The sequence below is a fragment of the Hyperolius riggenbachi genome, chromosome 9 (assembly GCF_040937935.1).
Source record: "Hyperolius riggenbachi isolate aHypRig1 chromosome 9, aHypRig1.pri, whole genome shotgun sequence".
NCBI classification, from domain to species: Eukaryota; Metazoa; Chordata; class Amphibia; order Anura; family Hyperoliidae; genus Hyperolius; species Hyperolius riggenbachi.
Window position 1 is genome coordinate 115,917,702 of NC_090654.1, and position 22,528 is coordinate 115,940,229.

Here is a 22,528-nt window from a genome sequence, read left to right on the forward strand (position 1 = left end):
AAGCCTAAAGGTACTCATTGGACTCTGGGCCCCTTAGCGCAGTTAGGGTGCAAAAAAGTGCCACACATGTGGTATCGCCGTACTCGGGAGTAGTACAATGTGTTTTGGGGTGTATTTTTACACATACCCATGCTGGGTGGGAGAAATACCTCTGTAAATGACAATCCTTTGATTTTTTTTACACACAATTGTCCATTTACAGAGTTATTTCTCCCACCCAGCATGGGTATGTGTAAAAATACACCCCAAAACACATTGTACTACTTCTCCCGAGTACGGCGATACCACATGTGTGGCACTTTTTTTGCACCCTAACTGCGCTAAAGGGCCCAAAGTCCAATGAGTACCTTTAGGATTTCACAGGTCATTTTGCGGAATTTGATTTTCAGACTACTCCTCACGGTTTAGGGCCCCTAAAATGCCAGGCAGTATAGGAACCCCACAAATGACCCCATTTTAGAAAGAAGACACGCAAAGGTATTCCGTTAGGAGTACGGTGAGTTCATAGAAGATTTTATTTTTTGTCACAAGTTAGTGGATAATGACACTGTGAAAAAAACAATAAAAATCAATTTTCCGCTAACTTTTGACAAAAAATAAAATCTTCTATGAACTCACCATACTCCTAACGGAATACCTTGGGGTGTCTTCTTTCTAAAATGGGGTCATTTGTGGGGTTCCTATACTGCCCTGGCATTTTAGGGGCCCTAAACCGTGAGGAGTAGTCTGGAAATCAAATTCCGCAAAATGACCTGTGAAATCCTAAAGGTACTCATTGGACTTTGGGCCCCTTAGCGTACTTGGGGTGTAAAAAAGTGCCACACATGTGGTACCGCCGTACTCGGGAGAAGTAGTATAATGTGTTTTGGGGTGTATTTTTACACATACCCATGCTGGGTGGGAGAAATAACTCTGTAAATGGACAATTGTGTGTAAAAAAAATTAAAAAATTGTCATTTACAGAGATATTTCTCCCACCCAGCATGGGTATGTGTAAAAATACACCCCAAAACACATTATACTACTTCTCCTGAGTACGGCAATACCACATGTGTGGCACTTTTTTGCAGCCTAACTGTGGTAAGGGGTCCAAAGTCCAATGAGCACCTTTAGGCTTTACAGGGGTGCTTACAATTTAGCACCCCCCAAAATGTCAGGACAGTAAACACACCCCACAAATGACCCCATTTTGGAAAGTAGACCCTTCAAGGTATTCAGAGAGGGGCATGGTGAGTCCGTGGCAGATTTCATTTTTTTTTGTCGCAAGTTAGAAGAAATGGAAACTTTTTTTTTTTTTTTTTTTTTTCACAAAGTGTCATTTTCCGCTTACTTGTGACAAAAAATAATTTCTTCTATAAACTCACTATGCCTCTCAGTGAATACTTTGGGATGTCTTCTTTCCAAAATGGGGTCATTTGGGGGGTATTTATACTATCCTGGAATTCTAGCCCCTCATGAAACATGACAGGGGGTCAGAAAAGTCATAGATGCTTGAAAATGGGAAAATTCACTTTTTGCACCATAGTTTGTAAACGCTATAACTTTTACCCAAACCAATAAATATACGCTGAATGGGTTTTTTTTTTTTATCAAAAACATGTTTGTCCACATTTTTTGCGCTGCATGTATACAGAAATTTTACTTTATTTTAAAAATGTCAGCACAGAAAGTTAAAAAAATCATTTTTTTTGCCAAAATTCATGTCTTTTTTGCTGAATATAATAAAAAGTAAAAATCGCAGGAGCAATCAAATAGCACCAAAAGAAAGCTTTATTAGTGACAAGAAAAGGAGCCACAATTCATTTAGGTGGTAGGTTGTATGAGCGAGCAATAAACCGTGAAAGCTGCAGTGGTCTGAATGGAAAAAAAGTGGCCGGTCCTTAAGGGGTAGAAAGCCCTAGGTCCTCAAGTGGTTAACTGTCCCTTTAGAGGGGCTCACAATCTAATTCCTACCATAGTCATATGTCTATGTATGTATCATATAGTGTATGTTTTGTAGTCTAGGGCCAATTTAGGGGGGAGCCAATTAACTTATCTGTGTTTTTTTAGGATGTGGGAGGAAACCCACACAGAGAACATACAAACTACTTGCAGAGAGTGCCCTGGCTGGGATTCAAACAGGGGACCCAGTGTTGCAAGGAAAGAGTGCTAACCACTACACCATCATGCTGCCCAAACCAGTCTCCCAATGCAATGCAACTGTCTGTAACACCCATTTGCAGTGTTCTTCCCAGGCTCTTTAAGACAGATGCTTCACCTGGCTAATTTTGAGGAGCACCTGGCTTGACTCATTCTCCTCCTTATACTGTAAGCAGAGTTGCATCAGCCCTGCATTCCCCCCCCCCCCCCCCCCCCTCGCAGCTCGCACACCACCCGGCTACTTTTTATGCCACCCGGCTGGAAAAAAATTCTGGGGAGAACACTGGTGTTACCTATACTGGGGCCCCCTATTACTGGCTGCGCCCACTCCTGGCTACCTATACTGTGGCCACCTATTACTGGCTACTTATACCTAACTAGCCATACTGGAAGCAACTATACCTGACTACCATATGGGGGTGTGGTAATAGGAATTACGGCTATAGCAGTGCTCAGCGAGTAATTTGGCATCAAATGGCAGAGCACAAATTACTATAAAAACACTAACTTGGCTGTCAGCAGTAGCTGGAAGCCGATTAACATCTTTTACCACTATCCATGGTGACCTGGAAGGGGGGGGGTAAATGGTATTTAAAGGGAACCTAAACTGAAAGCTGTGGATTTTTCCTTTTAAAATAATACCACTTGCCTGACTCTCCTGCTGATCCTGTGTCTCTAATACTATGGCTAGCCCCTTAGTGAGCATGCAGATCAAGTGCTCTGACTGAAGTCAGACTGGATTAGCTGCATGCTCGTTTCAGGTGTGTGATTCAGCCACTACTGCAGCCAGAGACCAGCAGGACTGCCAAGCAACTGATATTGTTTAAACGGAAACAACCATATTCCTCCCAGTTAAGGTTCCCTTCAACGTCGCCAGGACTTTTGCAGGAACAGCTTTTACAGCTTTAACCTGCGCCCAAATCTCCCGGCGGCTGAATCATAGGTATTCTGAGGGTGTGGGGCACATCTGGCTACCATCCTGGGGGGCGCACATTATTTAATGCACAGCGGAGGCCCGGGTCCAAATAACTGTATAATACCGTGATGCTGTAAATTGTATTTTTTGGGGGACAGTTATACCGTGGATTTCATACTGTTGTAACCCTACTAGCCACTAACAATTAAAACAGTGTAAACCTGGGGTTGCTAGACATAAATGATCTACACATTTTCTAAAAAAACAGCAAAAAATTGTCAGCACTTTTAATCAGGCTGCAACTGAAATGAAACCAGCAGATGTGCCGCACCCCCCAGGGACTTAAAACATTGCTAGCCATAAATGGTCTACACATTTTCACAATTGTTAGTGGTTAGGTCCCTTCCGTGATGGCACATCAGCGTCAGGGAAGAGTCAAGTACTGAACAATCTGTGTGCAAACTTTCTTTGGAAGCCAACATCCTCCATTTGCTGCATCTGGTCAATTCGGGTGTAGCCTGCATTTAAAAAAAAAAAAAAAAAGAGCTACCATTTCCTCTTGTACAAAACCGCCAAGATTTTACTGGAGTTTACTGCAGTAAACATCTTGGCATTTTTCTTCCAGTAGGGAGGGGAGGTGGGGCCACACTCCGGAAGTCGGGTTGTTCGGGGTCTTTGAGGGACAAGGCAGCATAGGCAACTATAATTTTTACAAGAAGGCTGCTGCATTTTAAAGGACACATCCGAGCAGTACAAAAAATAAATAAATAATTACATTTACCTGGGGCTTCCTCCAACCCTGCTAGTCGTCCTGTGTCCTTGCCACATCACCGTTCACAGATGGTGGTCTGGGGTCCCCTCCGGCTCAAGATCCCCACTGTGCATGCGTGGGCGCAGCTCTCAGAGCAGCACTGACTTAATCCGGACTGTACTGTGCAGACGCAGTAGTTCTGCGTCTGCAGTACAGTCCGAATGACGTCAGCACGACCAGTGAGCTGCATGCTGGAGCGCAGAAGAAGCAGACTCAGAAGCCGACCTGGCAAGGTCGGCATCTCCATCGGAGGGGACCGGGAGCCACCAGAGCTGCGGCGAGGGCACAGGACGGCTGCCAGGGGCTGGAGGAAGCCAGAGGTAAGTGGATTTTTTTTTTTTTAGGTTGCTTGGACCTTCCCTTAAAGGGGAACTTCAGCCTAAACAAACATACTGTCATCAAGTTACATTAGTTATGTTAATTAGAATAGATAGGTAATATAATCTCTTACCAACCCTGTTTTAAAAGAACAGGCAAATGTTTGTGATTCATGGGGGCTGCCATCTTTGTCATGGGGGCAGCCATCTTTTTGGTTGAAAGGAGGTGACAAGGAGCAGGAGACACAGTTCCAACTGTCCTGTGTCCTGATTACACCTCCCAGCTGCACACGCTAAGCTTCAAATGTCAAATTCAAAATGTAAAAAAAAAAAAAAAAAAAAAAAAAAAAAAAAAAATTGCACCAAAACAGCAGAACGAGAACAACAAAATCAGAAATCCCATCATGCTTTGCACAGCATAAGGGGAAAACTGCCCGGGCAGTTTTCTTCTGTGCAGCTAAAAATGAGGCTTGTATAAGAGAAACAAAGTTCTGATGCTGTGAAACTGTTAAAGAGACACCAGGCCTTTTCAGTGCTGCTGAGTCGATTTTTAGTCCGGAGGTTCACTTTAAGAAACAGGCTGTAGATCTGCTTTAAAGTAAACCTGCATCGAAAAAAAAAGGGCCCCTGGGGGGTACTTACCTCGGGAGGGGGAAGCCTCTGGATCCAATTAAGGCTTTGCCCATCCTCCTCCGTCCCACGGTTGCCTCGCTGGGCTGCTCCACACGGCAGCCATGTAAATATTTACCTTTCCGGCTCCAGCACAGGCACAGTAGCAGCTCTTGGCTCCGGATCAGGCGGAAATAGTTGGTCCCAGTTGGATCCGCTCTACTGCGCAGACGCAAGTCCCCTGCACAGTGGAGCGGACCCGACTTGTATCGGCTATTTCCGCCTGATCCAAGCCGACAGCTACTACTGCGTCTGTGCTGGAGCGGGGAAGGTAAATACTGCAGGTGTTACCGCACCACAGCCGGACAAATTGTCGGCTGTGGCTTTGGAGGGGCCTAGCGAGAGCACCGTGGAATGGAGGATGACGGGGAGGCCTCAATCGGATCCAGAGGCTTCCCCCTCCCAAGGTAAGTACCTCCCAGGGGCCCTTTTCTTTCAACAGAGTCTCTTTAATTAAATAAAAACTCAGATAACATCAAATGGGCTATTACTACCACCAATTGAAATTCTCTCAATATTACATATACTACACAATGAACATTGATAAAAGCTTTGTAAACATTTTTCAGCTGGTGAGCAGGTAGCATGCAAACAATTTTATGCATAACTGCTAAAATAAACCAGTAACATGAAAAACATGTTTATTATTGATAGTTACAGTAATAACTACACTCACCTGTGTATTCTCTTTAACATCCAGCCTGACTTTCTTTTCTCTATGACTTTCCATGTTTTCTTCTGTCTCTCTGCTTCTTTTTTGGCCACTTAGAGCCTCTTTAGATTCTGAAGAAGAGCCAATCAGGTTTTTGTACAGGGTTTCCTTTTCACTCAGTTCTTCCCATGCACCTTCTGGCACCTCATAGGCGAATGGAGCATTGACTTCATGGTCATCTGGAAAAGTAGGAAGGACTTCTTCGTCTATACAAGCACTAGCACCATCAGCTAATGCCTTAAGACTGACAGATGTTCGAGAAGGTTGAGAAGCTGCTTTCGAAGTGGTGAAAAGAGCTTGTTCTTGCATATTTTGTTTGCTAGACTGCCTTCTATTGGGTAACTTAGGGTGAAAAATGTTAAGGGGCAGCTTATTGGTAAGACACATTTGTTTTGACATGGTCACATCCCTCACACTCTCTCCACTGCCTTCAACTTTCTCCTGAGTGGACGGTTTGCTAGACAGCTCTTCACTGAACAAAGAAGGTTCATGTACAGAATCTCCTGTTGCAGGGTATGAATGCTGCAACAGCGTGGATTGCTCATAAGAAGCAGTGCGACTGCTTGAACAGCTCTTTGACTTTTGTGTTAAACTTTTAATTTTCATGGTGATGTCAACAATACTACTACGTCTATTTTTATCTTTCTGAAAATATGTAACTGATGCTTCATTTGCTTCAGCATTAGCCACTCCATTACTTACTTGGTTATCTGATAAAGAAGTTTCACTGACAGATACCCTTAAATGCTGATTATTTTCTGATGAACTTCCAATTAATGCATGATCTTTGAAGTGGCATTTACCAGGTGACCCATTATTTCTTTCAATCATATCTTCACACTCCACTTGACTGCTAGGAATGTCATTTAGGACAGTGGAGAACAGCTTCTCCTGGCGTGGCAAGGTACTTGGCTCCCTAACTATACTATTTATCTTCTCAGGGATGCTGAAAGATACCCTTTTTGACAATCTAGCTTTATTTGATACTTTGTTGTCTTGTAAGGCCTCTAAATCATTTTGAGGTGCACATGCTTCACTTGGAAGACTGGAGGCACTTCCAGCTACAGCTTGCTGCTCGTGATATAAATGACTGTTGCTTGGTTGGAAAGGAACCTGTGAGTAAGGAATGGATGAAAACGTATCTTTAAGTTTGTGGTCAGATGCTGTTTGCGCGCTTTCATAAGTCAATCCATTTCTACCAGCAGAGAGAGACTGATCACCTACATCCATTTTTGCAAGTGTAGCTCCCATCTTGGGGTCTGAAACAGAGGCATCGTGAGAAATTTTGGCAGTGATTTCACCTTCTATGAACTCCTGGTCTATGCAAACTGTATTACTTTTTGTAATGTCCATCTTGTTTTCAAAAAACAAATGTGTCTTTTCTATACCAGAATAGGGAATTTCCTTTCCTGGTTCACCTAACCCATGGATTGGCATGGTAGCTACTTGTGTAAGTTCCATAATTCCCATACCCTCAGAATACATCATTGTCTTACTTAGCAACGATGAAGACCAAGCGTTTTTTGCTCCATTTTTCACAATTTCCATTGTAGACAGTTCTGTAAGTGCTTCAGGTTTCTGTGGTGCCACTTGTAAGAGCTCTACTTTACCAACATGTGTAAATCCAAGATTATGGTTTCTGCTCACATTGAGACCAGTAGCTCCTTCTACATTGTTTACTTCTAGGAGGCCAGTGTGACCCTTCGTGATCTCCATTGTCTGCTGCTCACATTGGAAAGAAGGTTTGCCATCAGTAGATCTTTGAGGACTTCCTTTCATGGAAGTCGCAAACACACCCTTCTCACATTTCAACAATTCCTCTCCCACAGCAACAGTTGATTTTCTGGACCTAGCGTTATTTACCAGTGGTTCAGGAGCACAACTTTCCATGTAAGGGATTGAAGGAAGATTCCTATTCATGTTACTTTCAATTGCAGCAGTATGACACCTTGTTATTTCCATGTCACCTTGGTTGCGCACAGTTTCATCAGAAGCATTTTTGCTGGGGAATTTATCCCCGTTAATTACTGCATGAAAATGTGTGTCCGTCTCTTCCATATTGCATGCCTGATGTATTGTTTCATCATAAATACCAGAGGATTTCTTCTTACTTTTAGAGGGAATTCCTGCAGCATAAAGATTTTTAAAGAGAAATGCATCGGTCATATGACTAGATACACTTGACCTGGTTATTTCCATGTCTTCTGTTTTAGAAAGATTTTCAAAACCTAGCTTACTGGAGGGTCCTAGTTTCTCTTGATCAGGAAGTACTATGTGACCTCTTTTGCGCTCAGAGTCTTCCACTTCTTTATGGATGGTGTTAGCAGTTTTAGCTGACATACCTAAGGCAACACCTTGTTTTCCCACTTTATCACTAAGTATTGGGTTTTCAATTGCAACAGTGTGTGACTTAGTCATGTCCATATCATCCCTATCACATGAGAATGTTAAAGTATCCTTCTGTAAAACATCAAATAGAGCATTGTCTCTCTCTTTCATCTGCGTTTTTGCCTCAGTTAAGTCTTTTCCATTTCTGTAATCCTCTCCAGTCAGATTTTCAGAGCCACTATAAACAACATAGAGTGCCTGGGAGAAGGCTACATCTCTCGACTTCGTTATATCATCATGGATGTTAGAGCAGAAAAGTGTCCGCATATTGCCATCAATAAATACAGTGTTTGACTTTGTAATATCCATATTAGTTTCTTCAGCGCTTGCACAAGGTTGGCCTGCAAGGGGCATAATTTGTGTTTGCTCATGGTTTTGAATTTTTTGATATGTAAACACCTCTTCATAGTCTTTAAAAGCATTTTCATTGGAGGGTGCCAAAGACCTTTTAGCTATTTCTTCAACATGCTTTGCTTTATCTTGAACTGGTTTCTTAATCTCACCGTCACAAAGGCTAAAAGAAATGTTAGAAATATTTTTCACATTATGGAGGACTTTGGAATGGCCACCTGCTACTAAGTTATCAATAAAAACAGTGTTTGACTTTGTAACATCCATGTCATCAGTTGAAACAACATTTTTCAAAGATCTGGACTGATTTTGTAACGCACGTGTTTTTTCCCCATCAATTACTGTTGTGTGGCTTTTTGTATACTCCATATCATCTTCAAACATAGTTGAATCAGGACAAACAGTATGTGGAACAGATAAACTATGAGGATAGGGCCCAGACAGACATCTAGGAGCAGCTGAATTAGAGCCAATCACATTATTAGAAGCAGGATCAGACTTGAATCCCTTCAACAGGTTGTCACCATCAATGGCCACAGTGTGTGATCGAGTAATATCCATATCCTGTTGGTCACATGTAAAAGCCACAGTTTTATCTTCAACTCTAGCTGGACATTTTTGAAAGCGGATGGATTCAGCACGTGTCATTTCCATGTCAGCCAACAAATGTCTAGCCTGATCAGGAGCATTTAGTGTTCTATTTTTAGTATCATTAATGAAATGACTTTGTAGCATAGATTTTTGCTCAATACAAGCAGTGTGTCTTTGGGTAAGCTCCATTTCATCAATGTCTGTTGTAAAGATAACAGTCTTATTGGAAAAAGTGGATAATCTTGAGTTAGGATTGGACTTTCTAGCTTTTACAATTGGGTTCTGGAAATTATTTAATACTGGAAGCAGTTGGTCGTCGATAGCAACTGTATGAGCTTTGGTCAACTCCATATCCTGATCTGAGGAGAAGACAACAGTTTTATTTTGTGTAGCTCCACCTAGAATCCCCAGTGTTTTGTCATCCAACAGAACTCCTGCCTGATCATAAGCCTTTGATGTATCATGCAGCAAAGATCTTTGATCAATGCAAACTGTGTGGCTTTGGGTCAGCTCCATTTCATCGATGGCTGTTGTAAAGAGAACAGTCTTATTGGAAAAAGTGGATAATCTTGAATTAGGATTGGACTTTCTAGCTTTTAAAATTGGGTTCTGGAGTTTGGTTGATACTGGAAGCAGTTTGTCATCTATAGCAACTGTATGGGCTTTAGTCAACTCCATATCCTCCTGATCTGAAGAGAAAACAGTATTTTGTGTACCTCCACCTAGAATCCTCATTGTTTTCTTGTCTTTCAACAGAACTCCTGCCTGATCATAAGCCTTTGATGTGTCATGCAGCAAAGATTTTTGATCAATGCAAACTGTTTGGCTTTGTGTCAGCTCCATTTCATCACTGTCTTCTGAAACAACACTTCTTCTGGAAAGAGATGACCGCTGTATATTCTGATTTGAGTTTTTATCTTCAAGAATTGAACATTGCTCCTGGGAGTTGCCAAATAGTGGAAATATTTTGCTGTCAATAGCAACTGTATGAGATCTGGTCAAATCCATATCATCTCGGTCGGAGGAAAAAACAACAGTTTTATCTTCCAAAGCTCTACTTGGAAACACAAGATCAGTTTTGCTAAATGGTGTAGGTCTGTCATCTTTCATAGGCTGTCTTATTCCACTTTTGCCCTCTTTTTCCTTATATTCAAGCAATGTTTTCCCATGAGACTTGCCAGCAGTAACTCTGTCATACTCTTTGTTAGTGGTAATGCAAGTATCTAACTGGAATTCTCTGCACCAAGCCTCAGCATCAATAGGAATAGTATGCGATCGTGTAAGATCCATATCTTGTTGCTGGCACGTAAATACAACTGTCTTCTCTACTTCGGAACCCTTCTGTAAATCATAATCAGCCATTGGGGTTTCCATGTCATCATCAACAAGGCGTTTAGTCTGGTCAGTAGTAGTCTTTAAAATACTCTTTCGTTTAACACTGCTCAAATTATTTTTCTTCAAAAATTTCTGATCAATGTTCACTGTATGACTTTGTGTCAGGTCCATGTCATCACTGTCACCAGTGAAGAACACTGTTTTACTGAAGCCAGAAGATAACCTTAAGCCAGCAAAGTTTGATCTTCTCTCTTTAAAAGTAGAATTTTGTAAATTTGCATTAGTAGGTAGCTTACCATCAATGGCCATAGTGTGTGTTTTGGTCATTTCCATGTCATCCTGGTCACACAAATCTTTGTCATCAAAAGGTACACTGGCTGTTGAAATAAATTCATTCCGTTTTTTCTCTTTAACACTACAGGTTTCTGTCTCTTTGTCAGAGGATAACACGGATGCTTGAGGCTTCACCTGATCAAGTGATCCCAGAATAGCTACAGTATGGCTCCTGGTCATGTCCATGTCTTCTTCTGGAGAACCCATCCCAACAATAGCTATACTATGGCTTCTGGTCATGTTTTCTTCAGGTAAAGACGTAGCTTGTTCCTTCCAGAATACACCACCTTTTGCTTGAACACACGGCCTGTCTGCTTTTAAAATGCTGTTTAGGAATACAGAATCATCTATTTCATTTTCATCAGTAAAAATAGTAAAATTATTTTCTTTGCTGCATGTCACAGATTTCTCATTATTCGAGAGAGCACTTTCTTTTAACATACCATGTATGCGAGTTGTATGGCTACAGGTTATGTCCATGTCCTTCCCCAGACACACAGTTTGGTCAGCAGAAGCAGCCTTTGGATATTGCATGTTAGACTCTTTGGATAAGTTAAAGTCTGCCTGATTACGGCTGGCTGTTAAAAAACTGGCAGAAGTTAAATTGGTCAGTCCTTGATTGGCTGTTGGGAGGAAAGAAATAATGTTTGTTGTGCAGCATTTTGTTAAATCTAATCCATCATCATGTTCCCTGAACACATGTGTGACATTTCCTGTATTTTCTTCAACTTCAGAAAAGGGACGTCTAGTTTTTGTGCTAAAAGAGCTTTCTTTAAAAGCAAAAGGAAAAATATTCTCTTTGTCCATTTCTTCTGGCTTAACAGGTTTTGCATTTTTAATTTCCAAGCTTGCTAGAAAGTCAGCAAATTTTATTTCTGTCTGAACGGGAAAGGCAGTCCTAGGCTGAAAGTCTTGTAGTTTTACTCCGGTTGTTGAAAATGGAAAATCCGTGACAATTTCCTCACTGTTAGGGGCTTTCAGGCTTGCCAGAAATAAACTGGTATCTATTTTCTTAGATTTGTCTTCAAATCCATCGATAGCTACGGTGTTGCTAGTTGTCATATCCATATCATTGTCAGATGAGAAAAAAATTGTACGGTCTTTAGGATCATTCAGATAATTCCACTAAAAAATACAATGGGAGAGAATAAAATTAAAACAGGGACTCAGTGCCTGAAGGGCAAAGTTACAAAAAAAAGTAATGAAACAATGTAAATTTATCTTTACTAGCAAACAGAAAACGTTTCATACTGCTAGGTTTCAGGCAACGTATAACCTTCTTTTAGATGTAGGCATTTTTTTTTTTTAGATGTAAGCTGAAATTTATTGCAGCACAGAAACTAGGAACCACAAAACAAATGTTCCTGCAATGACAGAATGGACCTGATCCAATTCACTTTTCCTCCTAGGAGACTATTTTCCATCTTCTGTTTAACCTCCTGAACGTTACACCGCTCAGGAGGTTTTGCAGCCTCAGAGTCCCCAGGATGACTCAGCTTTAATGCCTACAAAAAGTTTAGCTAGCACTATGCTAGCTAGTATAGTTGCCCAGCACCCCCCGATCCAGCCGCTTATACATCACCCAGCGGTCGGCGCAGCCTCTCCGCACAGCTTCGGTTTACTCTATGGGTTTACTGTACATGATGTCACCGACGTCATGCGCAGTCACGATCCTCCCCATAGAAAAGACTGGAGCTGTGCAGGGAGGCTGCGCCGATAGCTGGAACCAGGCTGGGTAATGTATAAGCGGCTGATCTGGGGGTGCGAGCCACCTATACTAGCTAGTCTAGTGCTAGCTAAATCTTTTGCAGGTATTAAAGAGACACTGAAGTCTCCTAAAAATCATGTTTTTAATTAAAAAAATGTGTTTAACATCTTTGCCCTACCTAAACCGCTGCATCCCCGCCGCTGAAATCTTTGTAAATCCCCAACTGTCCCCTCCCTCTCCCCTGCAAAATTCACGACTTTCTTGGTCGTGGATTTTGCTGATGTTGGAGGCAGAGCTATGAGCCGCAGCTCAGCCTCCATGCCCGTCTATCAGTGGCGGATCTCCGCCTCTCCCCGCCCCTCTTAGTGAAGGAAGACAGAGGGGTGGGGTAGAGGCCGCGATCCGGGCTGACAGACGCGCTGAGGCAGAGCTGCGGCTCATAGCTCTGCCTCTCACGAAAGCGATGCCCGGATCGTCCCCTGGGGAGTTTGGGGAGGATTTAGTTAGTGTACAGCGGCGGGTATGCAGCGGTTTAGGTAGGGCAAACATGTTAAACACATTTTTAATTAAAAACATGATGATTTTTACAAGACTTTAGTCTCTTTAAGGCTGCTTTCACAGTGGGACGTTAAAGTCCCATGTTACAGCATCCTGTAACGCAGCCCAACTCACAGCAATAATAAATCAATGGGCTGTTCACAGCGCCCACGTTGCGTTGGAGTATAATGCAGCACGGTAAATGAAAGTGCAGCGTGCTGTGCATTATACGCGCATTTGGCATTTTTTATAAACGGCCCGCATGCGCAGTTTTTGTTCGATCCGCATGCGTCAAAAAGTATGCATCACGTACGCTTCGAGACGCAAAACGCAGATCAATGCAACGTCCAACTTCAAAGCCAAGATGCGTTGCGTTAGGGACACGCAACGTCTTGGTGTGAAAGAGCCCTATTAGGTTCATCCTGGGGTACTCCTGAGGCTAGCGAGCGGTATGTCAGACAGTGTTGGGCATACCGCTGAAGAGGTTAAAATAACTTTTGGCACTCTGCAATTGAAAAAGTTTGAGTATTTTCTTGCTGGGGGCTTAAAAGAAATTTATAATGTGAAAATATCACCGAGGAGAAAAAAAAAAAAAAAAAAAAAAAAAACCTTTGGATCGGACCCAATGTACAACCCCTGCAAAACAGAGGTTGTATTACCTCTCCAAGCCCTGATTCAAACTGCGGTAAGATAGCCAGGCTATTTTACCATTGACGCCAGGAGACCACCACCAGTTAACCTACTAGCACCACGTATGTTACTGAGATAGCGTGCACTCTGCTGTGGTAATGAGCAACAATGTATTACCATTGAAAACGTGCACATAACAGTGGTAAAGTGCGCAGCACTAATAGGTTAAGGGGCAGTGCTCCCCCATCTTTAATACCGGCCAAATTGTCGGTCGCGCCCTTTCATTGCATTAATGTGGATTACGTCTCAGCAATGTGAGACAGCAATCTGGAAATCTACATTTTGTATTAATCTACATTACTTCTCAGCAGTGTGAGAGCCTAAAGCCTGGTACACACCATGCGATTTCCCATCAGAGAGAGGGGTCGATAATTTCTGACAGATCCGACCGGATTTTCGATCGTTTTTCTGATCAACTTATGCAAATCAATCAGAAAATCGGAAATCAGATTGGACCTGCCGGAAATTATCTATTCGACCGATCTATCTCAAAGGGAAATTGCACGGTGTGTACCAGGCTTAAAATAGGTATGTTGTATTAACGGGAACCTTAACAGAGCCACCTGTTAATCCCCCTGCAGACGTCCAGTGCCTGCACTGTCACTCACCGAACACCAATCCCCAGTCATGGCTTAGTTTTGGCAACTGGTCAATCACGAGCCAGTGCACCTGCCCGTCCTCAATCGCGTAGGACAGCCACAGGGAGAAGAGCATGATCGAGGTCGCGTATGGCCAGGGTGCACTGGCTCGAATCTGAGCCACAGCAGGGACCGGATGATCTGTGACTGACGGCGCGGGCACACGACGTCTGCAGGGGGCTGGTGGAAGCTCCAGGTAGAGTGAAACTCTTGTCAACACTCAGTTAAGGTTCCCTTTAGGCTGCTTTCACGGTGGGACGTTACAGGCGCACGTTAGAGCAGCCTGTAACGCAGCTCAACTCACAGCAATGAAAAATCATTGAGCGATTTCACAGTGCACACATTGCGTTCGAGTATAATGCTGCACATGAAATGAAAGTGCAGCATGCTGTGCGTTATACTCGTATGTTGCTGCGTTAGACTGTTTGCACATGCTAAGTAATGTCTGTTTTTTTTGCCACATGGCTAATTAATATTCACTGCACTGTGGTGTTTACTTCCTGGAGGCCACTTTGTGCTACGATTGGCTGGCGGGACCACGTGATGCGGAGTATTCCGATCACTTGGTCTCCACAGTCTTTTGCCGCATGCGCCGTTTTCGTCCGATAGTATGCGTCAAAAAGTATGCATCACGGACGCATAACGCAGCTCTATATAACGTCCAACTTCAAAGCTCACATGCGTTGCGTTAGGGGCACGTTATGCGACCTTAACGTTGCATCTAACGCAACGTCTTAGTGGGAAAGAGCCCTTAATCTGGATTACTCCCTAGCAGTGTGAGAGATTGCAATATGGAAATTCATTTTTTGTATCAATACACACACACACACACACTATTGTGCCAAAATCTTTGGAGGCATGCTGGTTGTGATGTGTGAGACTCCTAATATGGATCTAGTGCTAACTACACCTAGGCCCATATTCAATTAACTTTTCTTCTGATTTTTCTCCTAGGTGATATTTTCAAACTTGTCAATAAAATGGCTTTTACGCCACCATTAAGCAAGAAAAAACTTAGTAGATAAAGACGGGTTATGTATTTTTAAGGATCGGCTTCAAGTAAACGTGTGGACACCACACTACAAAACATTTCTGAAAACACTGCAGTGTTGGATACCGGATATACCCAAGACCATGAAGAATGCATGTGTTGCATGAACGTACTTCTTTCATCTGGGTAAACTGATTCATTTAATCTTACACTGTAAGGATGGCAAGAGTATCTTCCTAGGTTTATTGAATGTGCTGCCATCATCACTTTAGTGGAATGTGGGTGTAATGATCCGCTCAGCTGGATGCACTGGCAGACAGCTGTTTGACCATTCCTCTAGTCTGTGGGCTGCAGGTCTCTGCAAGAGAGACCTGTCTTTCCATTACAAGTTTCTGGTCTGGTCTGCTGCTGAGGAATTTGCATACATGTTATGCAAATCCCCTGCCTCCTTTGATGACTGGCAATATAAAGAGCTATGTTTCCCAGAGTCCTTTGCTGGTCATAAGGGTTAGTCCTGTGGAACACTCTTGGAGTGTCTGCCTTGCTCATTGTTTGAAGATTAGTTTAGAGTAATTCCTGGAACTGCACTAGGCAGATTCCCTAGTGCAGTTAGGATTGCACATCTGTTTTGTTTGTCTGTTGTGATTGTTCTGTCCCAGCGGTGGTCAACAGGAAGTCATTCTGATCTTTGTTCTTGGAGTATAGCTGGAGCAGCGGTTGCTACCAGCTATCTCCTCTGTCTTGCCTGGATTGCATTCACCTTGCGCTAGTGCTGTGGATCCGTCTCTCTCATTTATACCTGTTTTCGTGTATCTGTCTTGTCTGCTACGAACGCTTGCTGGAGGCTCGGTGAGGTAACTGTTGAGCAAGCGCTCGCGTCCACTGTTTCATGTTTGTCTGTCGGTGGTTAGTTAGGCGTGCTCGTCTCTGTTGTGCTTAACACGCGGAGACCGCGCATAAACGCGTGCACTGTTACGAATGAGTGTGGTGTTCGCGTTTAGCTAGCATTTGTTATTTTCCTTATCTTCTCATTGTATCATTTGCTGTGCCTTTGCTACTCTCGTGCTCTGCCTTGCTGTAGCCTTGTGTCACCTTGGGCAATCGCATCTCTCGCGATTGCGTTCCTACTTCATATCTGCTGTTGTGTATGCACAGTCGCGGGTTGGCGACTAGTTTGGTGCACACATACAATCTGTCCCTGTGCTCATCCTCTTTCTCTTGCGATTGCGTTCTCACTTGGTTTCCTTTGTTGTGTGTCCGCCGTCGCAGGGTGGCGGCTAGATTGGTGGACATACATACATTCCTCATCTGTGCTTATTCGGTCTTGTGTCGCTGTTAGCAATCGCCATCTCTGGCGATTGCTTTCTCACTTTGTCTTCATGGTTGTGTGTTCATCGTCGCAGGGTGGCGACTAGTTTGGTGGACACACATACCCCCTTGTCTCTTTGATCTCTCTCTTTCAGGGCTATCTTGCCCTGCGTTTCTTCCCTTCGTGCAATTCCTGTCTGGCATGTGTGGCAGGGCAGAGGAGCTGTTCCTCTGCACGCCACAGCTCCACCTGTCGACAGGAATTTCCCTCTATAGGTGCATTGCACCTTTTGCAGGGTTCCCTCAAATTACACGCTTGGAGGATTTCCGCAGTGTCAGCGCACGCCCTGTGCGCTGATCACGGAGAGAATTCCACAATCGTTACAGTGGGAAGAAAAAAAAAAAAAAAAGCTACATACACTCATTTTGTTTACATAATCTGGATGGGACACCAAACACAAAACAGCAAGTGTACCTCTGCCTGGTGAGCTGGAGACTGAATAGGTCCATGAAGCAATGTGTCCATTCCTGAAACATTGGTAAAATATAGAATATAAAAGCTCAGCAATTCCCAGCATCAATTTAACAGTTATCATAAAAAAACCTACAACTCACCAGTTATCTGAATTTTACCATTTGTGGCTTCATTTCTAAATAAAAAAACAAAAAATGATTCAAGATAAATGACTAATTTAATATGCACGAGCATGCACAAGTCTTAAAAACAAACCTGAACTGAAAATAAACTTAGGAGATAATTGTGTGTGTTGTATGAATGCTAATGTGGAAATGTAGCTCTTAAACTGAAAACAAAGACTGAACTCTAAATTGCATAAAATCTGCAAAAACAAAAGAAACAATATTTAAAGGTTTCAGCCCTATCCTATTACCAAGATTGCTTCATCAGCCAAAACAGTGTTTTGGCGTTAGTTTTCCTTTTCAATAGCTCAAGCTAACCTTACCAGCTGTTTAACTGGTACAAGCACTGGATTATTAAAGCGGACTATAACCCTGCATTTCAACTTTGCTCTAAAACATTATTTACAGCATATTATACGCAACCAGCATTTTTTTTTACTAGACCAGCATTGGAAGGGTTACACACAGAGCTTTAAAGTTCCGTGGATAGAAATGCAGACGCATCCGAAGTTTAGATAGATACATTTAAGTAAACACAATACACTCCCTGGCTGTCCTCCAGCTCCTGCACAGTCAGAGAGTGTGTCACATTCCACACTTGTTACATTGTGTTTACTTAAATGTATCTATCTAAACTTCAGATGTGTCTGCATTTCTATCCACGGAACTTTAAAGCTCTGTGTGTAACCTTCCAATGCTGGTCTAGTAACAAAAAAAAATGCTGGTTGCATATAATATGCTGTAAATAATGTTTTAGAGCAAAGTTAAAATGCAGGGATATATTCCGCTTTAACCCTTGCAATGACAAAAAAAACAAACAAAAAAAACAAACACCCACACCAAAAGGGACTACAGACAAGTTCTTAGAAACAGTACTATAAGTACCCATGTTCATCTCATGAGAGTTCAGAATGTGGAGCAACCCACCATATTGCATCCATTAAATGAAATAAGAAGTCTAAATGACAACCATTGACTGGATTTGATCTGGTGGTGGTTTTGCTGTTTTGTTTGATTCACCGTTAAAATGTCTGATTGCACAAAAATCATGCCCATTTATAGTACATGGAAAAAACACCTAGTATAAAATAGAAAGATCATGATCGCCATTTTCTGCTCTTCCAGTGGAACGCAAAGTGGTCGCGTTTACCTAGATGATCTTTCCCTCCTTCTACTTTTTTTCTTCTTCCACTCCAGCAGCTTAATTCATGCTGCATTTTGTACACAATGATTCCAATGTTAGGTGCACTATATAGATAGATAGAGATAGATAGATATCTAACTCACATCACCGGGGTACGTTACCCTGTATTACTGCTGCTGTATGTTTTCTTACATTAGTTAATAAAAACATTCAACAAGAAATATGATCACATTGCAGTGAGATCCCGATTTTAAAGTGGACCCTAATTAAAAATACAAGATTTCAGAAATAAAATCTATTTTCTAAATTATAATAATAAATAGCAGCCTTTTTTTCAGCTGCATGATGACAAATATAAAATATTTTACATTTATTGGAGGAACCCCTCCCTGCCTTTCAAATTGCCGGGACAAAATCCGGCAAACTGGTGGAGTAGCAATGGAGGAATTGCTAATGGCTGCCCCCAGTATAACCCTAGTTATGAAAAGAGAAGGGTGAAAAGCCTGCACTGAAATGCTCATAGTTTTGAAGGAGTGTTTATTTATCTTTGTATGTGTTAGAGTGGCGCAACTAAATATTTTTAATTAAAAAAAAAAAATGTTTGGTTTGGGTCCGCTTTAAGTGGAAAAGGTCCATCAGCCACACACCAGGCCAGACTGAAAATTCTGAAAGCCCTCTTTTCCAGAGATGAAGAAGATTTTGTTATTGCTGTCAGTTGAATGACCTGAGAAGACTACAATATATTTTACTTTAAAAAAAAAATCGTATATAATACTGTAAATAATATAACATTTTATTCTTTTTCTTATTTTATATTGATTCATGTCACGGAAGATGTGTATCCTGGGAATCTTACAAGTAGAACAGGGTAAGACATTTCAAAAAGTATTCATCAGTGAAGTGCTCTTTATGGATAGGAAAATGGTGGTTTTGTGGTTTTACGATGGGTAGCTAACACATGTCTAACTACACAGCAATGCGTTCAGAATATTAATAAGATACTGTATATACTTGCATACAAGCCAAATATTTGTGCACAAAAAAAAAAAAAAAAAAAAGTGCTCAAAAGTCCCCTTTCAGCTTATACGCGAGCCACCAACTGAAAAACTGTCATTTCTGTGCCCGGTCTTACGAGTTTATGAGCCCTTAAGTGACCGGACAGCAGAGAAGGAGCGAAGCAATGATGGGGCATTGCAGTCTGTGTGCTGGCAAGGATCGGATGTCCGCCCTGTATGATCGGGCCGCCATGGAAGAGTGTTCCTCCACATCGCATGGCTGCATGGAGGAATAGAATGTGGCTCGGGGGCGTGGGAGAGCATCACTTCAAACCAGAGGGGTGCGCCACCAATCGAGATGAAGGAGAGAGAACAGAAGGAGCACTCCTCCAGTCAAGAAGAGGCGGAGCAGAAGGAGTGCTCCTCCAATCAAGGCATTGGAGAGAGCATAGAAGAAGTGCTCCTCCAATGGACGTCGCTGCGGCTTTTGAATGGCCGGATAAGGGCAGTAGTGAATGCCCATTGGCTGGGCAATGTATATAGGTGGGACAACTGTCCTGTGTGAGCCTTCTTGTGCACACAGCACTTTCATGCCCGCTAGTGACGAGCTATAGCCACCTTGTGGATTGACAGTGCAGCTACAACAGCCCACAGTTATCCTCACAGGCACCTCTCTGCTCCATCCTCAGCAGCACCGCTGGTTCAGCCGACATAGACCTGCGCTACTTTGTCCTCTATGAGTGAGCAGCCACCCACCTCCAGGATCAGAGAGAGGAACCCCGCTGCCCGAGTCCCCGGAATATTGAGGGGCAACGCTCATGCACAGACCCAAAAGGGGTAGTCGGCCACTAATACAGGCGAGATCTTTTCCTGGCAGACTTGCCAGGGATCACCACACTAGTCTGAGTGCGCTCTCCTTTTCTTCCATGCTCCCCCCACTCATCCATGTCTTTGCTGATCAGTGGAACTTTAAGAACAGAACTGCACCTCTTAGGAACTTAACAGCTGATTGAGCTCCTTAACACACTGGAGTATTATACACATCCCTTGTGGCAGTAGTAGTATGATTACTGGAAGTATGGTGCTGGGTCCTTCATACTGATTGTTGCATTTTACATAGGGGTAGTTGTTGCATTTACTTTGACTACCGAAACTCAGGAGTCTCTTAATTTCCTAACCTCGGCCTATACTCGAGTCAATCACTTTTTCATGCTTTCTGGGGAAAGTGAGTATCTCGCCTTATACACGAGTATATACAGTACTTCCTTTCCATAGATTAGTATATGTACATAGAGTATGGCCTGGGAAAAGTGGCATAGCAATAAGTGATGCAAAGGTTTGGACCGCACCAGGGCCCCCAAAGGCCTTCCCTCAACCACAGTATTTGCTCTCTTTTGGTCCTGTGCTGGTAAAAATCACTTCTATAGGTGCTTCAAATAGTAGTAATCATTAACAAACTGTTCCTCTTCCCTCTTTGACACTGTGGATGTCCTTGGCAGGTTTTTGTGTGCTGTATCAATTGTGATGTATAGAGTGTTTGGGGGGGCCCAATGTAAAACGTACACTGGGACCCATAGCTCCTTCCTGCCAGTGAAATATAATAAAGCTTAGGGCGGGTGACAACTTGTCACTGTCAGGTTTGAGCTAGTTTTTAATGCTGTGCATATGCCTCACTTTGAACCGTCTAGGGGTGGAAAAGAAGATAGATAAGATGTTCTGCAGACCTGGTGGAAGAGTGTGACCTAGAACATTATTTATAGCTTTACATGTTTAAATTGGTTTGGTATGAGTCATGTGAAGTGTTGGATCATTAGTAGATTTTTTTTTTATGTAACCCTGTGACTTACGAGAAGAGCCAGCGTCAGTCTATCTATGCAATGTTCATTCTATTGTACTGAGTCAAAGAGGTCTATGATATCTGTACAAGATATGGTGACTTTGCTAAGATGCAAGTTCTGTAATACAAACATACTTCTTTATTATAAAATATGTCATTGCACCGTGTTTCAATAAACATGTAAAAAACAAAATCATATATAACTGACAAAACATGATAGCAACAGACATAGCTGTGTACTCATACTTACGCTTCGCTGGATGAACTAGCTGTGTCGATACCTGTTAAACATAGGGAAAGGGAAGTTAATATAGACTAAAAGACACCTTACTAAATCAAGCTGCTACAATGATGCCTAAAAAGAGTACTGTACTTCCAGTGTAAAAAGAGAGTCTGCAATTATTAAAGACAAACTCCACCCCCTTCAATCTGTAAGACAGCCACGTCCATCTTGCAACTATCACTGCCGGTGTTCAAAGTCCCCACGAGTCCAGGGTATTCCCTAAAGGAATTGAAGACTACAACCACCAGCATGCACTAGAAGCTGAGCACAGTACATCTCCCAGCATGCACCAGTAACTGGAAACACGCTGGACTTGCAGGTACTTTGAACTGTGGCTATGCAGCTGTGACAGCTGCAAGATGGGTGGAGACAGGGGCTACGGAACACCCCAGGGAGGTAAGTTAATGCTGGACCCCCACAAAGTAGACGTCATCTATACTCTTCCCTGAGGGGAGTTTCATTTTAAATATTTTTATACAGGAGGCGCTCAGTTCCCTTTAAGGCAGCCTTCAGCAAAACCTATCTTCATGTGTTTCTTTGAAACACATTTCAAAGTCACTGCATTACCTAACGAGAAAGAAGGACAGAGAAGACTTGCCAGTTGTAAAGTTTACACTAGGCACAGAGTAGAAGCTAACCAGCTTAAAAAAAAAAAAAAAAAAAAAAAAAAAAAGCCAAATCCTAATACTCCCACACATATCCAGTAACATCTACAAGTGGTCAGTCGATTTCATAGGACAACTGACAATATTAACGGGTCTTCTCAATTCTCATTTTAATTTTGCCTAGATGAGCCTAGAGTTTATTGACAAATCCACTAGGCAAGAAAACGTTAGTTTTTTTATGTCCACACAAATAACAGTTATTACCTCCATTACCAGCATCCGCGGCTCCAGGTGGTGTAAAAACTCTAGAACAGAAAACAAGACGTTAAGTTATGTTTATTTAAGTAGGAATAACTATCTGCATCCATCCAGGACATGCAACACAAAAAAAAAAAAAAAAAAAAAAAAAAAAGGGTGTCCTAGGCCTGCACTATTCTAACAAATCACAAGGATGCTTATACTAAACCAATTAAAATACACAAATTCATTCACAGAAACCATCCTGAATGATAGCAAAGTACTTAGGTGAAATCTCAAATACAAATTCTGCCATAACACATTGTAATGGAATGCCTAAATAAGGGTACCTTG

General features: G+C 42.4%; 1 protein-coding gene across 1 annotated transcript in view; it reads right to left on the reverse strand.

Moving 5' to 3' along the window:
* KNL1 (kinetochore scaffold 1) overlaps nt 1–22,528 on the reverse strand; it is a 116,758-nt gene that overhangs the window by 68,967 nt on the left and 25,263 nt on the right. The window contains exons 6-10 of the mRNA XM_068253383.1: nt 22,202–22,242; nt 21,300–21,330; nt 17,050–17,084; nt 16,910–16,962; nt 5,529–11,687 (exon numbers count right to left, since the gene is read on the reverse strand). Of these exons, the coding sequence (XP_068109484.1) occupies nt 5,529–11,687; nt 16,910–16,962; nt 17,050–17,084; nt 21,300–21,330; nt 22,202–22,242 (6,319 nt within the window). The remainder of the gene's footprint in view (nt 1–5,528; nt 11,688–16,909; nt 16,963–17,049; nt 17,085–21,299; nt 21,331–22,201; nt 22,243–22,528) is intronic.